The 16,843-nt window shown below is 37.5% G+C and overlaps 1 protein-coding gene across 9 annotated transcripts in view; it reads right to left on the reverse strand.

The window, feature by feature from the left end:
- The window catches only part of LOC128018226 (fibroblast growth factor receptor 1-A), a 43,404-nt gene that overhangs the window by 8,512 nt on the left and 18,049 nt on the right, over positions 1-16,843 (reverse strand). For 2 of the 9 annotated variants that reach the window (XM_052603604.1, XM_052603603.1), the window contains exons 3-9: positions 11,778-12,035; positions 11,614-11,697; positions 10,999-11,171; positions 9,060-9,183; positions 7,320-7,510; positions 5,557-5,704; positions 588-785 (exon numbers count right to left, since the gene is read on the reverse strand). In XM_052603604.1, coding sequence (XP_052459564.1) covers positions 588-785; positions 5,557-5,704; positions 7,320-7,510; positions 9,060-9,183; positions 10,999-11,171; positions 11,614-11,697; positions 11,778-12,035 — 1,176 coding nt within the window. Of the gene's footprint in view, positions 1-587; positions 786-3,845; positions 3,991-5,556; positions 5,705-7,319; positions 7,511-9,059; positions 9,184-10,998; positions 11,172-11,613; positions 11,698-11,777; positions 12,036-16,843 lie in introns of all 9 variants that reach the window. The other 7 variants (XM_052603610.1, XM_052603606.1, XM_052603608.1 and 4 more) reach the window with 7 other exon arrangements.

The following is a 16,843-nucleotide window of genomic DNA, read 5'->3' on the forward strand; positions in this document are numbered from 1 at the left end:
CTCTTACAAATCTACATCCCCTCCAGAAGTCTGAGATCTACAAGTGGTACCATCACAGAGAGGCACAAAATCACTTTCCAGAACATTTTCAGTCTCCATTCCTGGCTGGTGGAATGTTCTTCCCACCCCAATCCGGAATGCTAAATCTCTGACAATTTTTAAGCGACAGCTGAAAACTCACCTCTTTCAACAACATTTGACTATATCCTAATATATATATATTCTCTTTAATATGAATACCTTGTTGTATTCCTCAATTGTAAGTCACTTTGGATAAAAGCATTTGCGAATAAATGTAAATGACAATAAGCCTGATTTTATATTACACATTATTTTTAAAGTTTTATTTAATTTTCCATGTTTCGTCAAAACTATCACTTTAACAACATTATAGCTAAATATAGTCAAACTGTGTTGTTGTCCTGGATGACCTTTCGTAAGTGACCTGAACATTTTTTTTTTTTTTAGAAACACTTAGTATACATGACATGCTACAACACTCCCACAGTACTGTTAACATAAGAAGAAGCTGTTGAAATGAGATGTTTATGTTTAGTGGTAAAGAGATCAAACCCCCTATCTACTTTCTGTTACCTGTCTGCGCAGCGGGATGCTCTTGGCCAGCTTGTGGACAGCCAGCTGGCTGTTGAAGTCGCTTTTCTTGGCCGAGCTGTGCATTTTGGCCAGCACAGCGGTCACCACCATCACACAGATGAGGAAGAAGCCAATGCAGTAGATCAGCACCTCCAAATAGGTCTGGTTTGGCAGTTGAGTTGGGGGAACTGCTGGATTATGAAAGAAGGGGGCAATGCAAGGTGGCAGAAGGGAAGGGAGTGAGCTTGCTGAATGCTGAAGGGATGATAATTATGTGTTTATTTACCTTTTTGTGCTAAAAATGAGCAATGCAGTCTATACAGGTGCAAACAGAGCACAGGGTTCTGTACCAGCAGACCTCGAATCTTTGACAATATCTGCAACTGACCCTTCGCTAAGTACTGCCTTAATTACTGACAAATCCTACGTCAGTCTGCCATATTATAGGACAAGCCTTTGCTCTTTCCAAGCTTTAAGAAACCATAAAATATGCCAAAATGTATAAAACATTGACGCTTTTGATTAAACTATTCGAAAACCCTAATTTCTAAATAATCATGTACACGTCAGTAAAAACACCTACACTTGTTCCAAAGTTAATTAATTTTAGTAACTAAATTCATGTAATATTAATGAAAGTCGATTTCCAATAATCTTGCAATTATAAAAGTAACTTTTTTGAGACTTTTTATCTCACAATTTCTTACAATTCTGAGTTTATATCTTGCAATTTCGATTTTCAAGAAGAATGTTTTGTTTTGTTTTTTACTTTTTGCACAATTTCATATTTTTGGAACGATTCTCACTATTCTGGCATGGCAAATTACTATTTATTTATTGCATGTTTGTTAAATATAGCAAACAGAGGTGGGATGGAACTTAACAAAAGGTCAGTTGGAGAGGATACTTTGAACTGTAACCTATAATGACCAGCCTGTCTAAGAGGTATGATATACTAGTATCTGCTGGTTCAGAAGATTGAAGTATATCATATTAGCAGGAGGCCTCTTTTTTCTACGCATTGTTTTTTTCATAAACATAAACCTGAATGTACATATTCAACTCTTAGTAAAAGCATAAACACACTGATGCACACAAAAACATGCACAAAGCAAAACAAAACTCCCCTTAAAACAAATCTGGAGTTGCTGTTGTTGATGTGAGTGGTGCATTGCAATGAAAACACACTCCTATTGTAGCATGATAATTACTTCTTTCATGGATCGGGTTTCATGGCACATTCTTCTACTTATGTGACTAGCAGGAGAAGGAAACCACAGCTCATGATACTTGGCAGCTCTTGCTTCAAGATTAGGCCAAAAAATAGCCTTATGTAAACTTCTACGAGACATTAAATTTGCAACACAAATACAAATGCAAATTGAGAGGAATGGCTTATCTGGGTGGGTAGACAAAATCTGAGCGGGTATGCATTTCAGTATAAATAGAGAGCTAGGTTATGGGGCTAAAATTACATGAGAAGTCAGGCTGATATAGATATTTCCTATGGTATTCGGTTGGTGTTTGTCTGCCCCTAGGCTCTGGTTCATAATACTGGGTTTCTTTCACACAATTCATGCACACAAAAGATGCTTTTGTGTCATGTATACATTTCACACAGCACACAACAATACACATGCAAATGCATCTCATTGACATATCACTTCTCTTTGCCTTCTCTTTTAAAAACTAAATCAACTAATCACATATGAATATTGTGGTGTAAACATGGAGCTCCAATTCTAGAGTCATTGTATTTACAAAATGGGTATTATAATGAGACTTAAGCCCACAATTTGCTGACTGCAACATGCAAATGCAAGAAAATCAACATTCAACAATGAGAATGAAATTTCATTCTGTGTTGAATGAGTTTAAGACTTAGACTGACAAGCATCTTGATAAACTGAATCCATTTAAATGTATTTAAACAGATTCACTCTCTAAGTGAGTCATTTATCAAACCTGAGCCAAAGAGGAAATGATGTCAGAATAGTGCTTATGCTTCAGATCACGCTCTTTGGGATGCTTGTCAAGTGTTCAGGCAAACAGAAATGTTAATTGGAAACAGGTTAATCTTGAAAAACTAGGAAAAGGGTTTTACAATATAAAAGTTTATAATGGAAACAAAGCTTTGCCAAACCACTAGCTATGATATGTCATCATCTTTACATAACAAATTTTACAGTTGAATTAGTTTCTGAAGTACATTGAGAGAATAATTAGAGATTTTTGTCAGATATCTCTAATTAGGTTAGCAGTGGAAAAATATATACAGGTATATATATACACGTTGCACTGGTCAGTATTTATACTCTTATTTTTCTTGGTACTAACTACAACTATGTACTAAAACTAACCTTAACCCACATTAAGACCAAGTAGTTAACTTAGTAGTGTTACTTAGTACTTTCTTGTGAAAATGCAAGTCTTTATCAATGCCAGACAGCCATGATTATTTTATTTTATGGGGTTACCGATATAAAGCAAGTAGAATTCGGGTTGTCACGTGATCTCAACGTTACATTAGTGTAAGCGATTTTTCAAAAGTACTGTTCCCATCTTTGAGTAAATATTTGCTTTGAGCAGTAAAGTTCAGTTTTACTCTGAGATTGTAGGAGGTTTGGCTCCACTCTGAATCCATTGTCTAAAGAAAGACCAGAAACATGTCATTTTGACATGCTTCGACTGACATTTCGAGTGACAGTCAACACCCAGATGAATGACAAAACCACAAAGCAGACACAAAGGGGTTGAAGAATGGTGCAGTTCATAATAGAATACGTTTGCATTGTTATTTGCTACAAAACCACTGTATTGCTTGCAATGAAAGTGAACACAAGAGGAAGTGTTTACTGGCAATGACTATGGGACTCTGAGGCCAGTTAACAGCTTACAAAAATATTTATGACATTCACATGCTAGGATTCGCTAACATATCCCATATAATGCTGTATTTATTTTATTGCAAATTCTCAAATGTGTTTATTCCAAATTTAAACAATGATAGACATGAGTCATACTTACAATAAGTGAATGTCCACTATGTGCTAAAAAGTTCATTTCAACAGAACATGAAGGTTAAAAACAATATTCTGTGCTTTCCATTAAGCCAAACCTTTGAACAAGGTATTGTTATGGATTTTATGAAAAAACAACGCAGTGATGTGACCAAATTCAACCCACAGTGTGAACTGCCACTGTTAGACAGGGAGAAGAAACAAGCAACCGAAAGAAGCACCACAAGATACCTTTATAGACAGTCAACCATGCAGAGTGATGGGAGTGGCCTATAGAGTTCCCAGCCAAGCAGGTGTACTCTCCAGCATCCTCTAAGGACACATTCCTGATCTGCAGTATCTCCATCTCCTTATCCGTGGTGTTGACGCCTGCCGTCTACAGAGAAAAGAACCACAGAATGAAGCCGGAGAGCTCCGGGAAAACCCACCAGATGAGAGAGATAGAGAGGTTTTGGATAAAGAGCGGTGAAGACTTGACAACATAAGAGAAAGTTCTTGGAGAAACACCCTTCAGCACCCTTAAGGAATCAGGACTGCTCCTTGATTGGATCCTTCGATGACCCTGCTGAGAGATTTGTGGTTAGCTGGAGAATGGAGTGCATGGCTCCACCCGCCAGAGACCCAACACCTGAAGATGAGGGCGATGTCCACCCCCTCGCCACCTTAGAGTCCATCTCGACATGCACAAGACTGGCCACATGGAACATTACCCAGCAGAGACTGTACCGTATTGTTCTCACATACGCACGCATTCAGAAAAGAAGTGATGATAATCAGACAGGGAGGAGAAACTAGAGGATTAGAAAAGTTTGTTGAAGAATGTCAGACAAAAGAGATATGTGCGAGTCAGGACACAAAAGGTACTGGAACGATACCATGGTACCTATTGAATTTGCTATCCAAGGGCTGTCAATACTTCAAGAAAATATTGATGTGAGCCATTTTGTGAAGTGAGTACTGTTGGCCATATACTATTACACAAAGGCTGGAAAAAAATACCATGTATTTTGGTGATTGATGTGGACTGTTTAAAGGGGTTTTCCTTACTTCCTGTAAGCTCAGGTTAATTGTGAGTAACTTTCTCTACTGGTATCCACCAGTCCACGAAGCACAGATTTCCAGTTATGCTCTTTTGCCCCCTGCATGTTACTCTCCTTGGAAATTAATTGCACCTAACAAGATTTAAATCACGATTAATCGCAGAAAACAAGATAGATATTTTGAAAAACATTGGTATTGGTATGGAAGTCAATGGAACCCAGCAACTGTTAAGTTACCAACGTTCTTCAAAATATCTTCTTTAGTGTTCACCAGAAGAAGAAAAAAAACTTGTACAGGTTTGGAACGACATCAGGGTGAGTAAATGATGACAGAATTTCCCTTTTTAGGTGAAAGCTGGATGTTCACGGTGTGTGTCTGTATGTGTTTGAACGAGGTGTGAGAGAGCACTTGGATGGATTAAATGCAGAGAAAAAAAACAGAATACGGGACACCACTTGGTTACATGTCACTTTCATTAAAGAATTATGGAAACAAAGCAATAGCAAAGAGAAGCCAGGTACAGAATCAACCTCAAGTGAGCTGAAAGAATTTAGACCAGCACATTCCCGAGGTGCCACTGAAATGCTTTTGAAGTGCAAGAGAGTGCAAATAAGCTTCAGAGGGCATGAAACACAACCTTATTAGGAGGGCAAAGTGTAGCACAGAGATGGAGAGAAGGAAACGTCCAGTGTAAACAAAAGCCAAAATACTTCCAGTTGCCCTGCTGGGATTTTCCATGGCATTATTTACGGCACCACAGAAAACAAAAAGAAGCGACGAAGTGGGAAGATGAGTCGCCGTCACCTAAAAGCCTGATAACCGCTGTCTCTACCTCCGTCTAACTGTGTATGTCTGCCTCTTTCTGCACTGATGAATCTCTGTAGCAGGGGTCGTGTGTTACCTTGCGAGCTTTTAACGACGGTGAGCCATGCTGATTGGTTGGCTTGGCCTATATAGTTGGCCACTTTACATATATACTCCCCACTTTCCTCTTCTGTCACGTTGTACAGCGTCAAGACCTGTGTGTCCGAGCTGTTGACCCCAGAGTGCTGTGGAGGCCAAACATATGTAAGAGGTAAAGCTCAAAGTCAAACATTGAGGTCACTGAGATCCCAGCAGTCAATGAAGGACAAAACTTTCCATTACTGCTCTTATTAGATACATTATGACAGTCTGCCAAGAACAGGGCTCATATTTTCTCCCAAAGCTGTTAGTCTTGCTTCATTTGCTCAGGTGATCGATCTGTCCATAGAGGTGAAGTACTATGGTGGAAGTTACTTTAAAAAAGACATGAACAAACCATTTTGGACACACACTTTTAACAGCACAGAAAAAGTTAAGATCTTTGGGCAACACAGATTTCTGATATTTGTAAAAGAACAAGGTTAAAACAATATCAGCAGTATCGTTGACAACATCAATTACCAATAATAATAAAAAAGGACAGAAAAGAAAAAGACAAAAAAGGTATATACGCACTTACCATAGAAGTGTATGGGAAAATTTTAGTATTTGAGAGAAATACATAAATGTATAAAAAAAGTATAAATATATATGAAAATTGGGTTGTGTTTGCTCAGACTTCACCTGGCAGTGTGTCATCACATTTATTTGTATGGCAGTGTTATTGTTGACTAAAAAAAACTATTAAAAAGCTATTTCCAAAAATGTAAATATAGCTAAATAAATAAAACAAAATAATAATCTAAACTGGCAATGATATCAAATAATTTGCAGTTGTTAGGCTTTAAATACTAAAAAAAAGAAAAAAAAAAGAAAAAATTACATTAACGCTAAATAGACTAAAATTCTATTAAAACCTGAAAACATATAAATACAATTTTATAAAAAATATAACTACTATTATAGTATATAAATAATACTACAATAACACTGATGTAGGGTAAGTTGGAATTGGTTGAATCATTGCAGATGATTAAATATGGTAAACGCTCAACCATAATAACTATGTTATTATTAACTCATTCCCCACCGGCATTTTTTAAAAAGCTGCCAGCCACTGCATTTTTTAATTTTCACACAACTTTCATGGCCCCCAGAATCTTTAGTTGTATGAATATTTGAAAATGCTGTATATTAAAAGAAAGAAAACAGCCTCTGCTTCAAAAGGGCAAATAGCTGGGAGAATGATGTCTTTGTCAAAGACTACATCCAGATAGGATTCAGACCGGTAATCAGAAAATAGATGGAGTAGATCAAGTCCACCAACACTCCAAAGTTTACACAGTCCACTTCCTGGTTCAACATTTCATTTGGCAACATTAGGCAGAATTGATTTATAGGCTTTTTCTTTTTGATGATTGCAACGTTTTATACATGTATATATGTGATCGCATATGTCTGCTGCTTTGATTGAGTTTTGAACCAGAGATTCTTTACTCTTTAAGAAGATGTGTAATGGCACATCCTACTGTATAAAGCTGGAAAATTCTGTCAATGGAGGGAAGCCTCGACTCAAATTATGGAAAATTCCATTAATGGAGGGAAACCTAGATTCAAATAATGGAAAACTCCATTAATGGAGGGAAGCCTAGATTCAAATAATGGAAAATTCCATTAATGGTGAGGAAATCATTAATTGACATAGACAACACTGAAGCACTTCAATCAAATATTTTGGTTGACTGGTTAAATGTTTTTTACCTTTAAGATCCGAACATATGGCAGTCCATCAGGGCCAAATCTACTTCCGTTGACCACGATGTGCTTCAGCCACTGGATGTGAGGCTGAGGATCGCTGAAGACTTTACATTCAAACTCCACATCACTCCCCACCACTACTGTACGGTTAGCAGGCAACCCAGCCTGAAGAATCGGTCTATGCGGTGAACGCTCTGAATAAAACACACAAACACACTGTACACAGTTAGTATTTTGGAAATGATCCCAATTTTAAAAACTTATTTTTAATTCTTTTCTCCTCTTAAGAAATTAAAATTGGAATCTGCATTACAGCAAATGGGATATTCAACAGATGTTCAGTGAACATTAATGTCACACAGCCTGCAGGATGCAGGCTAAACATTTATTATAATTGCTGTAATTTGGTGGAAATTAGTGGAAATGTTATTTTAAGCCACAGCCCATGTCTCAGGACTTCTGAATAAAAGTTTGAATCTATAGACAATCTTGCTCTCACTGTGAGCAATGGTGGAGTCCAGAGGTGTTCAACATTTACAACACTGTAAAGAAAAAAAAATACATAGTTGTTTTAACTTAAAGTATTTGTGCTGCCTTAATGTTGTTAAATCAACTCAAATATCCGATCCAAGCTTCCACTTAGTAAAACTTATTTACATGAAAAACGATATGCTTCGATTGCGAGTTTTTTCCCTACATTTCCTCCTTTTATGATATGACATGGCAGGCCAAATCAAAGGACATCGGGCCAATCATGGCCTGGTCCTGGTTCGGGTATCTTGTTGTAGCTGGTACAGTATGCAAATCTGACATTTGAAAACTACAATTTCTAATTAAAACAACTACATTTTGCAATCTCTGTGGCCACACAAGAATAATATATTCAGAATCAACTACACTCTTAACATGCACTCTTTGCTCTTCATTTTGTGGTACTAGGATAAAAAATAAAACACAGCCATTTAATTTTGATCAAAATCAATCCCATGACATCACATCACAATTTCAACCTCTTAACTCATAAGGAACAGATATGGGAGTGTCTTGTGTGTGCCAAATTCAAACAGTCTTCTCATGAATGTGTATGGATGGTGCAAATGATGTCACAGCGGGCTCCATCTACATGGGTGCAGCACTGATTTATTTGCTACTTAGCGAAGGCATCAATCAAATCCACATCAGCCAATCAGTGTTTAAATTGCTTTATTCCAAATATTCTGATCTCATCGTAAGGCACCAACCGCGTCTCTAACTCATCCATGGCATCAAGTAAACACTTTATATTTGCAATGGATCATTAACATGCACCATCAACGGAGTCCACGTGCCTGTCCTTGACAAGCACACAGACGCTTGCACGCAAAGTGTAAAGCCACACATTATTTCGGTTCATTTCAGAGAAGTAATGGTAACCATTAGTGGTGCTGCACCAGACCATTAGCCGCATGGTGAACAACACCCATTTGCATCTGATTGACTTGAGTAAACATTGCAGTGCTTCTGCGACCCTCCCTTGGGGATCATTTGCCATCTCCTGTGCTTTGCTAAAAAAAAAAAAGTGAATCAATTTAATCAGAGGTTTACCAATAAATCACTGCAGCTGTGCTAGTGGGGAGGGGAAGGCCAACACAAATTTGCTCACATCCAAAGAACGACAAAATCTTGACTTGGGGTATAAATTACATTTAAATTAAAACAAATTTCAAAATGTTGAGGGAAGACGAAAAAAGAACCATGACTGACCAACTACGTCCAGCTGGTAGGTGTGATTGATGCTGCCGTGTTTGTTTTCCACCAGGCAGGTGTAGTTGCCTTTGTCTGACGGTACCACCGACTCCATTATGATGGTCCACATGTGCTCTCGAACCTGCGCAATAAAATCAGAAGATGAAAAAAGTGTGCAGACCTAAATGCAATTAAAGTTAGCACATATTGTGGGAACTATTTAGAAAAAAATAGTTTGTTTGGGTGCAGGTTAAGAAAAAGTTCACTTGCAGGATTCTACAGACAAAATCTTCTCACAGCCCAATGTACAAGTAGAAAGTTTTCATAATCGGATGAACTAAACCTATAAAGATCCGGCAAACACAGCAAGTGTTCTCTGCATTAACAGCTCTTTTTGATTAAATGAGATTTAGGCTGGGCAAAATTAATAACAGGTTATGGCTTTTTGGCCTACAGAACCCCAGATGTCTGCCTGACTTCCTTTTCACAGTCACTTAATGTAAATGAACAATTGTGCCAGACTCTTGTTAAACAAAAGAAACCACGAGAGACTGAGAAGAGTGTCGGGGGAGGTTGCAACGAAAAGCTGCAGGGCCCCTTAACGGAAGCCCCTCGAACTCCTGGAGCTCAAAGACACGTTTGGATGAATGAATGTATGCATTACAATCGCTAAGATTTGGCTCGTAAAAAAAAAAAAAGCGAGCATTTTGCTAAGTTATATTCAAAAGTTTGTTTAAACCATGTATATGCATGTTACTGTGTGTGCGCGTGCATGTGTTTATGCATTGCAGTGGCCTCAAACACACTCCAGATGGTAAAGTGTGTATGCGGTGAGGAGAGGAAGAGGACTAATGTCTCCCAGCTGGAGAACACCTTGATGAGAAACACAGACACTACAGGTCTACAATGACACACACACAGAAAACAGCCGAAAATATCACTTTAATGTTCATGTAGAAGAAAGTAGCATGAAGAAAGAAAAATGTAATTAAAGAAATATTTCAACCCCCAAATTTTGATTTCTTATCTTTATAGTTAGCGTAGAATTTATATTAAACAAAATATATTTTTTACACCATTCATTTCTATCTTCAGCTGTAGTGTTTCAGTTTATGTTTCCAAACATTCTTTTTGCCATTAATTGGAATAATTCAGTGAGATTTTTGTATGCACACAGAGTCTGACAGCAGCCAGTTTACCACACCAAATACTGATTTAGCTAATAGCAGTTAATTGATAACGAAAATCTATTTATGACGTTATTTTTCAAAGGCATCCTCATTTTACACAAGTGCCCAAAACCTTTCACTGTACTGTAGCTTTGCAGGTAGGTTTCTTCAAGAATCTTGGAAATGTAGCCACAGTTCTTCTGAATTTAGTTTATTTTCATTCAATTTTGGTGAAATATCTATTTTATTTTGTTTTTGTTCTTTTTAGGGCAAAGGAAATTACTATAATTTGTTTTATGTGGACAACCGATGCATGAACATTTTTAAAATTAAAACATTAATGTGCATAACTAGAACAACATTTCACAAGTGTGAAACAAGTTAACTGAGGCTGAAGCTCAAACAAAGCTCTACTACGAATGACACTTTGCTAAAGAATCAATTGAAAAGTTTAATTACTTTGGGTCTGTTGACATTCCTGATCAACATGGTCAAATGAGTGAAAGGAAAGAATTGGTGTACACTGGAGTTTATTCTCATCTGTCTGAGCACAACCAGTTGTGTAAAATGAGGACAGCCAAGCAAGAGTAACCTGGCTCCACCAGAAACCCACGGCTCCAGTGTCTGCCTTCAAGCCATGGCTATTCAGTCTCTGTCATGCTATAGTGAGGTGTCTGGAAGACAGATCTATTGAGGACAGAGTGCCCTTTTAACCCCCAAACCAGAGTTAGCTAACCAAGACTTTGTATGTTTCATGATTTTAATGGGTTGTAGTCTAGTGCCCTCACCTTATAGCCTCCTATTCTCTGGTCTTTCTTGAACTCTTTGCCATTCTTGAGCCACTTCAGTGTTGGTGTAGGGTTTCCATTGGCCTGGCAACGGAACTTGACGGTTTTGCTGGCAGGAACAGCATGGAGCTTCTTCTCCATCTTATCAGGCTGAGCCCAGACGGGCGCCATTGCTGAACAACGGACAGACAGTACACAAAATAAGATTGAGAAAGTTAGACTGGTAATTCTAAACCTCTGTTTAGAAAATACAATGTGAATAACACCAAGGCCATGACTATTTTAAAATGATAATCCAAAGAGGCAGATCAAAGTGTGTGATTTGGGTGTTGGCTGCTGGTTTTGCTCCTTTTGACTCGCTTGATAATGCCCTTGGGACTTAAAGAGTAATCCATCAAAAGTAGTAAAGACTTTGAGTCTAATGAACAAAGGAACATTCCACAAGACGGCTGTGGTTTATAAGACAAAAATGTGCACCATTTCCTGTTATAATTCCTGCTTTAAAGGAACATCCTAACAATTTCACAAGAAACTGATACTGTTATTGACATTTGCAGCTCTTTGAGTCAGAGTTTGGAGCACGCAGAGATTGACTAAGAGAGGAGGGCGACTCACGAAGCAGTTTCTGGTCACTTGATAACTTGGCCTCCTCTGAGGAAGACTCATCTTCTTCTTCATCTTCTGAGGAAGCCAATCCATCTGATCGAGAAACAAAAATTTTGGTTAGAATGTTGTTGTTGTGAACAATATGAAAATCAACCCAAATCATAATTTCTCACCTGTAACGTTGATATTGAAGTAATCTGTGTGGTTGCTGTTGGGTCCCTGAGCAAAGCAAGCATACAGACCAGAGTCGGCCGGCTCTACTGTCTCGATCTCCATCTGATGGTTGCGCAGGCGGGTGTGCTCTCCGTCAGCCAGGGGAACGTGGTCCTTAGTCCAGGTCACTTCCTGTATCTCCTCTATAGCTTTACAGCTCAGCTCCAGTTTGTCCCCCGGATACAAAGTGTATGCCGTTGGCTCGATCAGGGCTAACACTAAGAACAGGGTGCAGAAATTTGTTCAGTTTAATAAAATTCATTAAGGACATTTAATAGAGATCCTGGGGCAAAATGTGTTCACTGATGTAAAAAAAAGAAAGAAAAAAACTTCAATTTCTTGCACTGTCCTATTTAAATCAATCAATTTTATTTTTATAAACTGAATGCCTCTTTGTGAAATGCTTTATATATTCTAATATATAAAGCATTTCCATTCAGTTTACATGCTGTCATTATTAACGTGAAAATAACACATTAACACTATATTATAATATAATAAATATAATAGCAGCAAAATCTGTAGTTTTTCTCTACACCCAAACATTATTTGTAGCACACCTCCAATTCAATAATCACATATAATACTATAAGACAATAAATGCCATTTTGACGCATTGAAAAGTGACATGACAGATCACTGTATCACCTCAGTTCAAGCAGCAGTGTGGAGCACCAAGTTATAGCCCAAAATAAACATGAATGAACTTCAGAAGGTATGCTGAAAGATATAGTATAGCTTACCAAAATGTATCATGTCTAATGCAATCACTTAATCAGTGTTTCAACCGTGGAAAGATGCCAATGTAAGAGATTGTGAACAGCATGTTACTTAACATGGCATTTACCTCAGCAACACTAAAGAGGAGTTTTTATTACTAGGGATGCACGATATTATATTTTTGCCGATATGCTGATATTTTTCAAATAATTTTGGGCCAATAAGCTGATGGTGATACTGATATATATGTGATCCTTGACCACAAAACAAGTCTTAAGTCGCTGGGGTAAATTTTTAGCAATAGCCAAAAAAACATTGTATGGGTCAAAATTACAGATTATTTTTTTCCTACATCGCTTAATATTTTAGTTATTCAGAGACCCATATTAATTATATTTTTGTATTTTTAGGTCCACCAACGTTTACCATCCAACCTGACAGAACTGGAGAGGATCTGCAAGGAGGAATGGCAGAGGATCCCTAAATCCAGGTGTGAAAAACTTGTTGCATCTTTCCGAAAAAGACTCATGGCTGTATTAGATGAAAAGGGTGCTTCTACTAAATACTGAGCAAAGGGTCTGAATACTTAGGACTTGGGGTTGCACGATGATTTCTACTTGTCGATTTTTTTATTTAAATACTCTAGTTACTTGACTACTTGTGGTTCATGCTACTGTAAATTAAAAGACAGTTTTTTTATCAATAAACGTGTATTAATTCATAGCCGTATGCAACAATTATTGTCAAAACTTTATAATTATGACATTACATATTTACATTTTCATGTAACAGGCAGTATTTGTATCAGTATTTGTGTCTGTAACAAATCACAACATTTTTCGCATCTGCATTCATATACGTTGATAAGACCTTTATGGCTACGTTTTATTTTTCATAGTTATCACTGAACAAGTATGTCATGTTAAACAAATAATTATTCATTTCTAAAATAACATTTATCATGCAAACAGAAAGATGTCATGACAAACATTTAGTGATCATCTGAACACGACTGAATCAATTCAATGTGCACATTTTCATTACGCAGAACGCTTTAAGTGAGTCTTAATGTTTAGTGTGCCGCGCAAACCAGCAAAAGATAAAGATGCAAACATGTAGGACAAGTAGATAATGTATACTGGTGTTTGAGAGACTGAGATGCGCAGCGCGGCTGTTTGATTGGTGAGCGCGCTGTGCTTAATTTATTCATTCATATCATATCGTAGCCTAAGGTTTAAATCATTGCCTTTTAAACATATACAAATAATAGAACCTGTATGACGTATTATTATAGGTGATATTTCTCTCGCAAAGCTCTGATTTCTGAGAGATGCACGGAGAGACAACAGAAATGCTGTGTTTGATTTGCGGTCTTTTCATTCACTTCATACTCATGACTTTAGAGGTCTGTGTACAATATTGCGCTGATCCCCTGACTCAACTTATCTAGCAAACCCCGGACTGTGCCAGCTTCAGCAGAATATTCAGACAGAATTTTTCTGTATTTATTTGTCTGTTATTCAGTTTTGAAGCCATTATCCGTGCCATTCTGAATAAGGAATTCAGCTTCAGACACACCCCTAATTATTACATTACATATTTTCATTTTAGATGCAAGGTAGATAAGGTTTACGACAGTGCCAACTAGTGGCTGAAGTAGTCGATCACTCGACTAATCTATGCAAGCCCTACTTAGGACCATGTGATATTTTCAGTTTTTTTAATAAATGTGCAAAAATGTCAATAATTCTGTTTTTCTGTCAATATGGGGTGCTATGTGTACATTAATGAGGGAAAAAAATTACAATATAACAAAGTGAAAAATTTAAAGGGGTCTGAATACTTTCTGTACCCACTGTATTTTAGCTGTCTTAAGTCTTGTCTCGAGTGTTAAGCTTCACATAGCCCATTTCATAAAAATATAATAATGGTTTTTGTTCAGGAGCTTTTATAAAAATATAGAGCGTCAGCGCCGAGGATCTTTTCAGAAAGCTAACAGCTATAACACCAACATTCAAAATTAAAATTAAAAACTTTTTTTAAATAAGTTGAGCTCAAAACTCAATTTCTGTCAGCAATGAGTGTTTAAAATAAGTCGAGCCGATGTGGATTATAATCACCATACAAGGCAGAAATATTTATAAACTATGCAAAAGACTGTGCACGCTATGCATTAACATTGCCATAGTAAACAGAGAATAAGCTGACGTCGTATTTCTTCAAAGGTCACAGTTTACTATCACAATCGTGTATTTATTTAGTAACTTATATTATCTGTCATAAGTCTCGTCTTGAGAGTTTAGCTCCACGTAGCCCATCATAAAAATATAATAATGGTTTTCGTTCAGGAGCTTTTATATATAAAAAAAGAGATATTATCATTCATTCTAAATATGACGTATAGGCTACTGTGGCTACACGTAAACAGAAAAAGACTCGACTGAATAAACAGGCTATTTTCATAAGCGTTAGAAAATTTTTAAGATTAGATTAGATTTTAGATATTAGATTTAAATATTTAACAAAGCATGCAAACAAAAAGCCACTTTTATCATGTTCGTTTTGTGATCGTGCTAGTTCCAGTGACTTATTTCTTAGTTTTCTGATAACTTCTCTTTGTTGGTGAAGTGATGGGGTTGCGACATTGTTCCTGAAAGGTGTGTAAAGGGCGGGTCATAGTGAAGTGCAGCGGAGCTTCAAGCTCGACAGTGGAAACGCAGTGCTATTCTAGCCTCGCGCTACTGGCCCGAGGCTATTAGCCCCGCCTGTCCCCTTTCAAGCCCTGGCTCGCTCTGGCCCGACAGTGGAAATGTGGCTATTCTAATCATGATTATGATTCATGTAACTTTTTGCTGAATTCAGGAAAAACTCCACCAAAATTAGTCAAATAGGAATCTCTCAAATAAATGTATTAAAACTTTACATCTCGAGTTAGGCACTCCTATCAAATTATGTGGTGTGTAATTTTTATGCAATCTGCAGGAAGTGCAAAACAACAGCCTTGTGGTTTTTACATTTACAGTTGATCAGCAAGTTTTCAACAATACAATCAGACAAACACCACCAAAGCCTCTCATTTAATATATATATATATATTTTTAAGGACTGTAATGTTCATATGAACATGTTGGAATTTATCTTTATTTATCCTAACTTTCATGAAAAGAAAGATGGTAATCAAGCCCCAGAACATTAGTGTTTGGCAACCTACAGATGAGAGAAAACACCTTTAAGGATCTATCAAAGATCCCACCTCAGTCACTCCGAAATCAAATCTATGTTTGAATTAGTCAAGGGCCAATTGTCAGGCCAGTTCTGAGATAGAGCTGAAATTTGATTACAGGATGCAAGGTTGGGGCATTGCCTCAGACACCGCCACCTGAGCCCACCCGTCACTCCTGACGACCAGAAGAGATGGGGGCGGGGTCTAAATGTATTAACATTGATTCATTGTCCATCAACATTATGTCACGCGTCTGCACCTTCACCTTTTTTTGGGGGGGGGGGGGGGGTATCCCTGTTGGGGATCCTCTTTAAAAGAATAGACTTAGATGTCAAAAAGCACAATCTGACACCATATGCTAATTGTGACTCTTTACTATCTGTAAACGGAGGTGAGATTTTCACATTTACAAAACAAATGGTGACTGCTTCATATTCAAATGGTAATTGGATTAAATAGCTTTCAATAACAATGGATTTGACTTTTACAAAAAACATTCAGATCCCTTCAAAGATGCATCGGGATTTGATGATTATTCAAAAAGGTCAAATTTCCATGAAATCCTGCCACCCGCTGAAGACGACATTTACACCATTGTTTGGAAATGTGAGTAAATCTAAAGAAACAATGCATGGCCTACATCCTACTGAGTCAGTGTGGTAAAAAAGAGGGGTTAAGGAAAGAACATTTATTCTGTAAAGTCTGGCAAACTCTATGGTTGTGAAAAAAAAAACATAATTGAAGAATGATTTTAAGAAAAGAAACTGCTTTGCTGCTACCGGTATGCTTATTACTGACACATTTTTAATAGAAAACAGAGTGCAAACATAAGCCAGGTTTCGTCTTGACTAGTTCTGCTGTAGTAACTCCTCCCATCACTACCATTAACTGCTAATAAAGGCGAGTGAGCGAGAGGCCTATCGCAGCAGGCTTTTGGGCTGGTATCCATGGTGACCTCAGTAGGGTCTAGTTAAGGTATTTCCTGCTTCGCATGTGTCTAACAGGCTCTTAATCCTGACAGGAACAGGGGCCAGGGAGGGATCAACTTTCCCCACTTAAATACTGCAGAAAAGAATGAAGGAA

This window comes from Carassius gibelio, chromosome A8 (genome assembly GCF_023724105.1).
Source record: "Carassius gibelio isolate Cgi1373 ecotype wild population from Czech Republic chromosome A8, carGib1.2-hapl.c, whole genome shotgun sequence".
Taxonomy (NCBI): Eukaryota; Metazoa; Chordata; class Actinopteri; order Cypriniformes; family Cyprinidae; genus Carassius; species Carassius gibelio.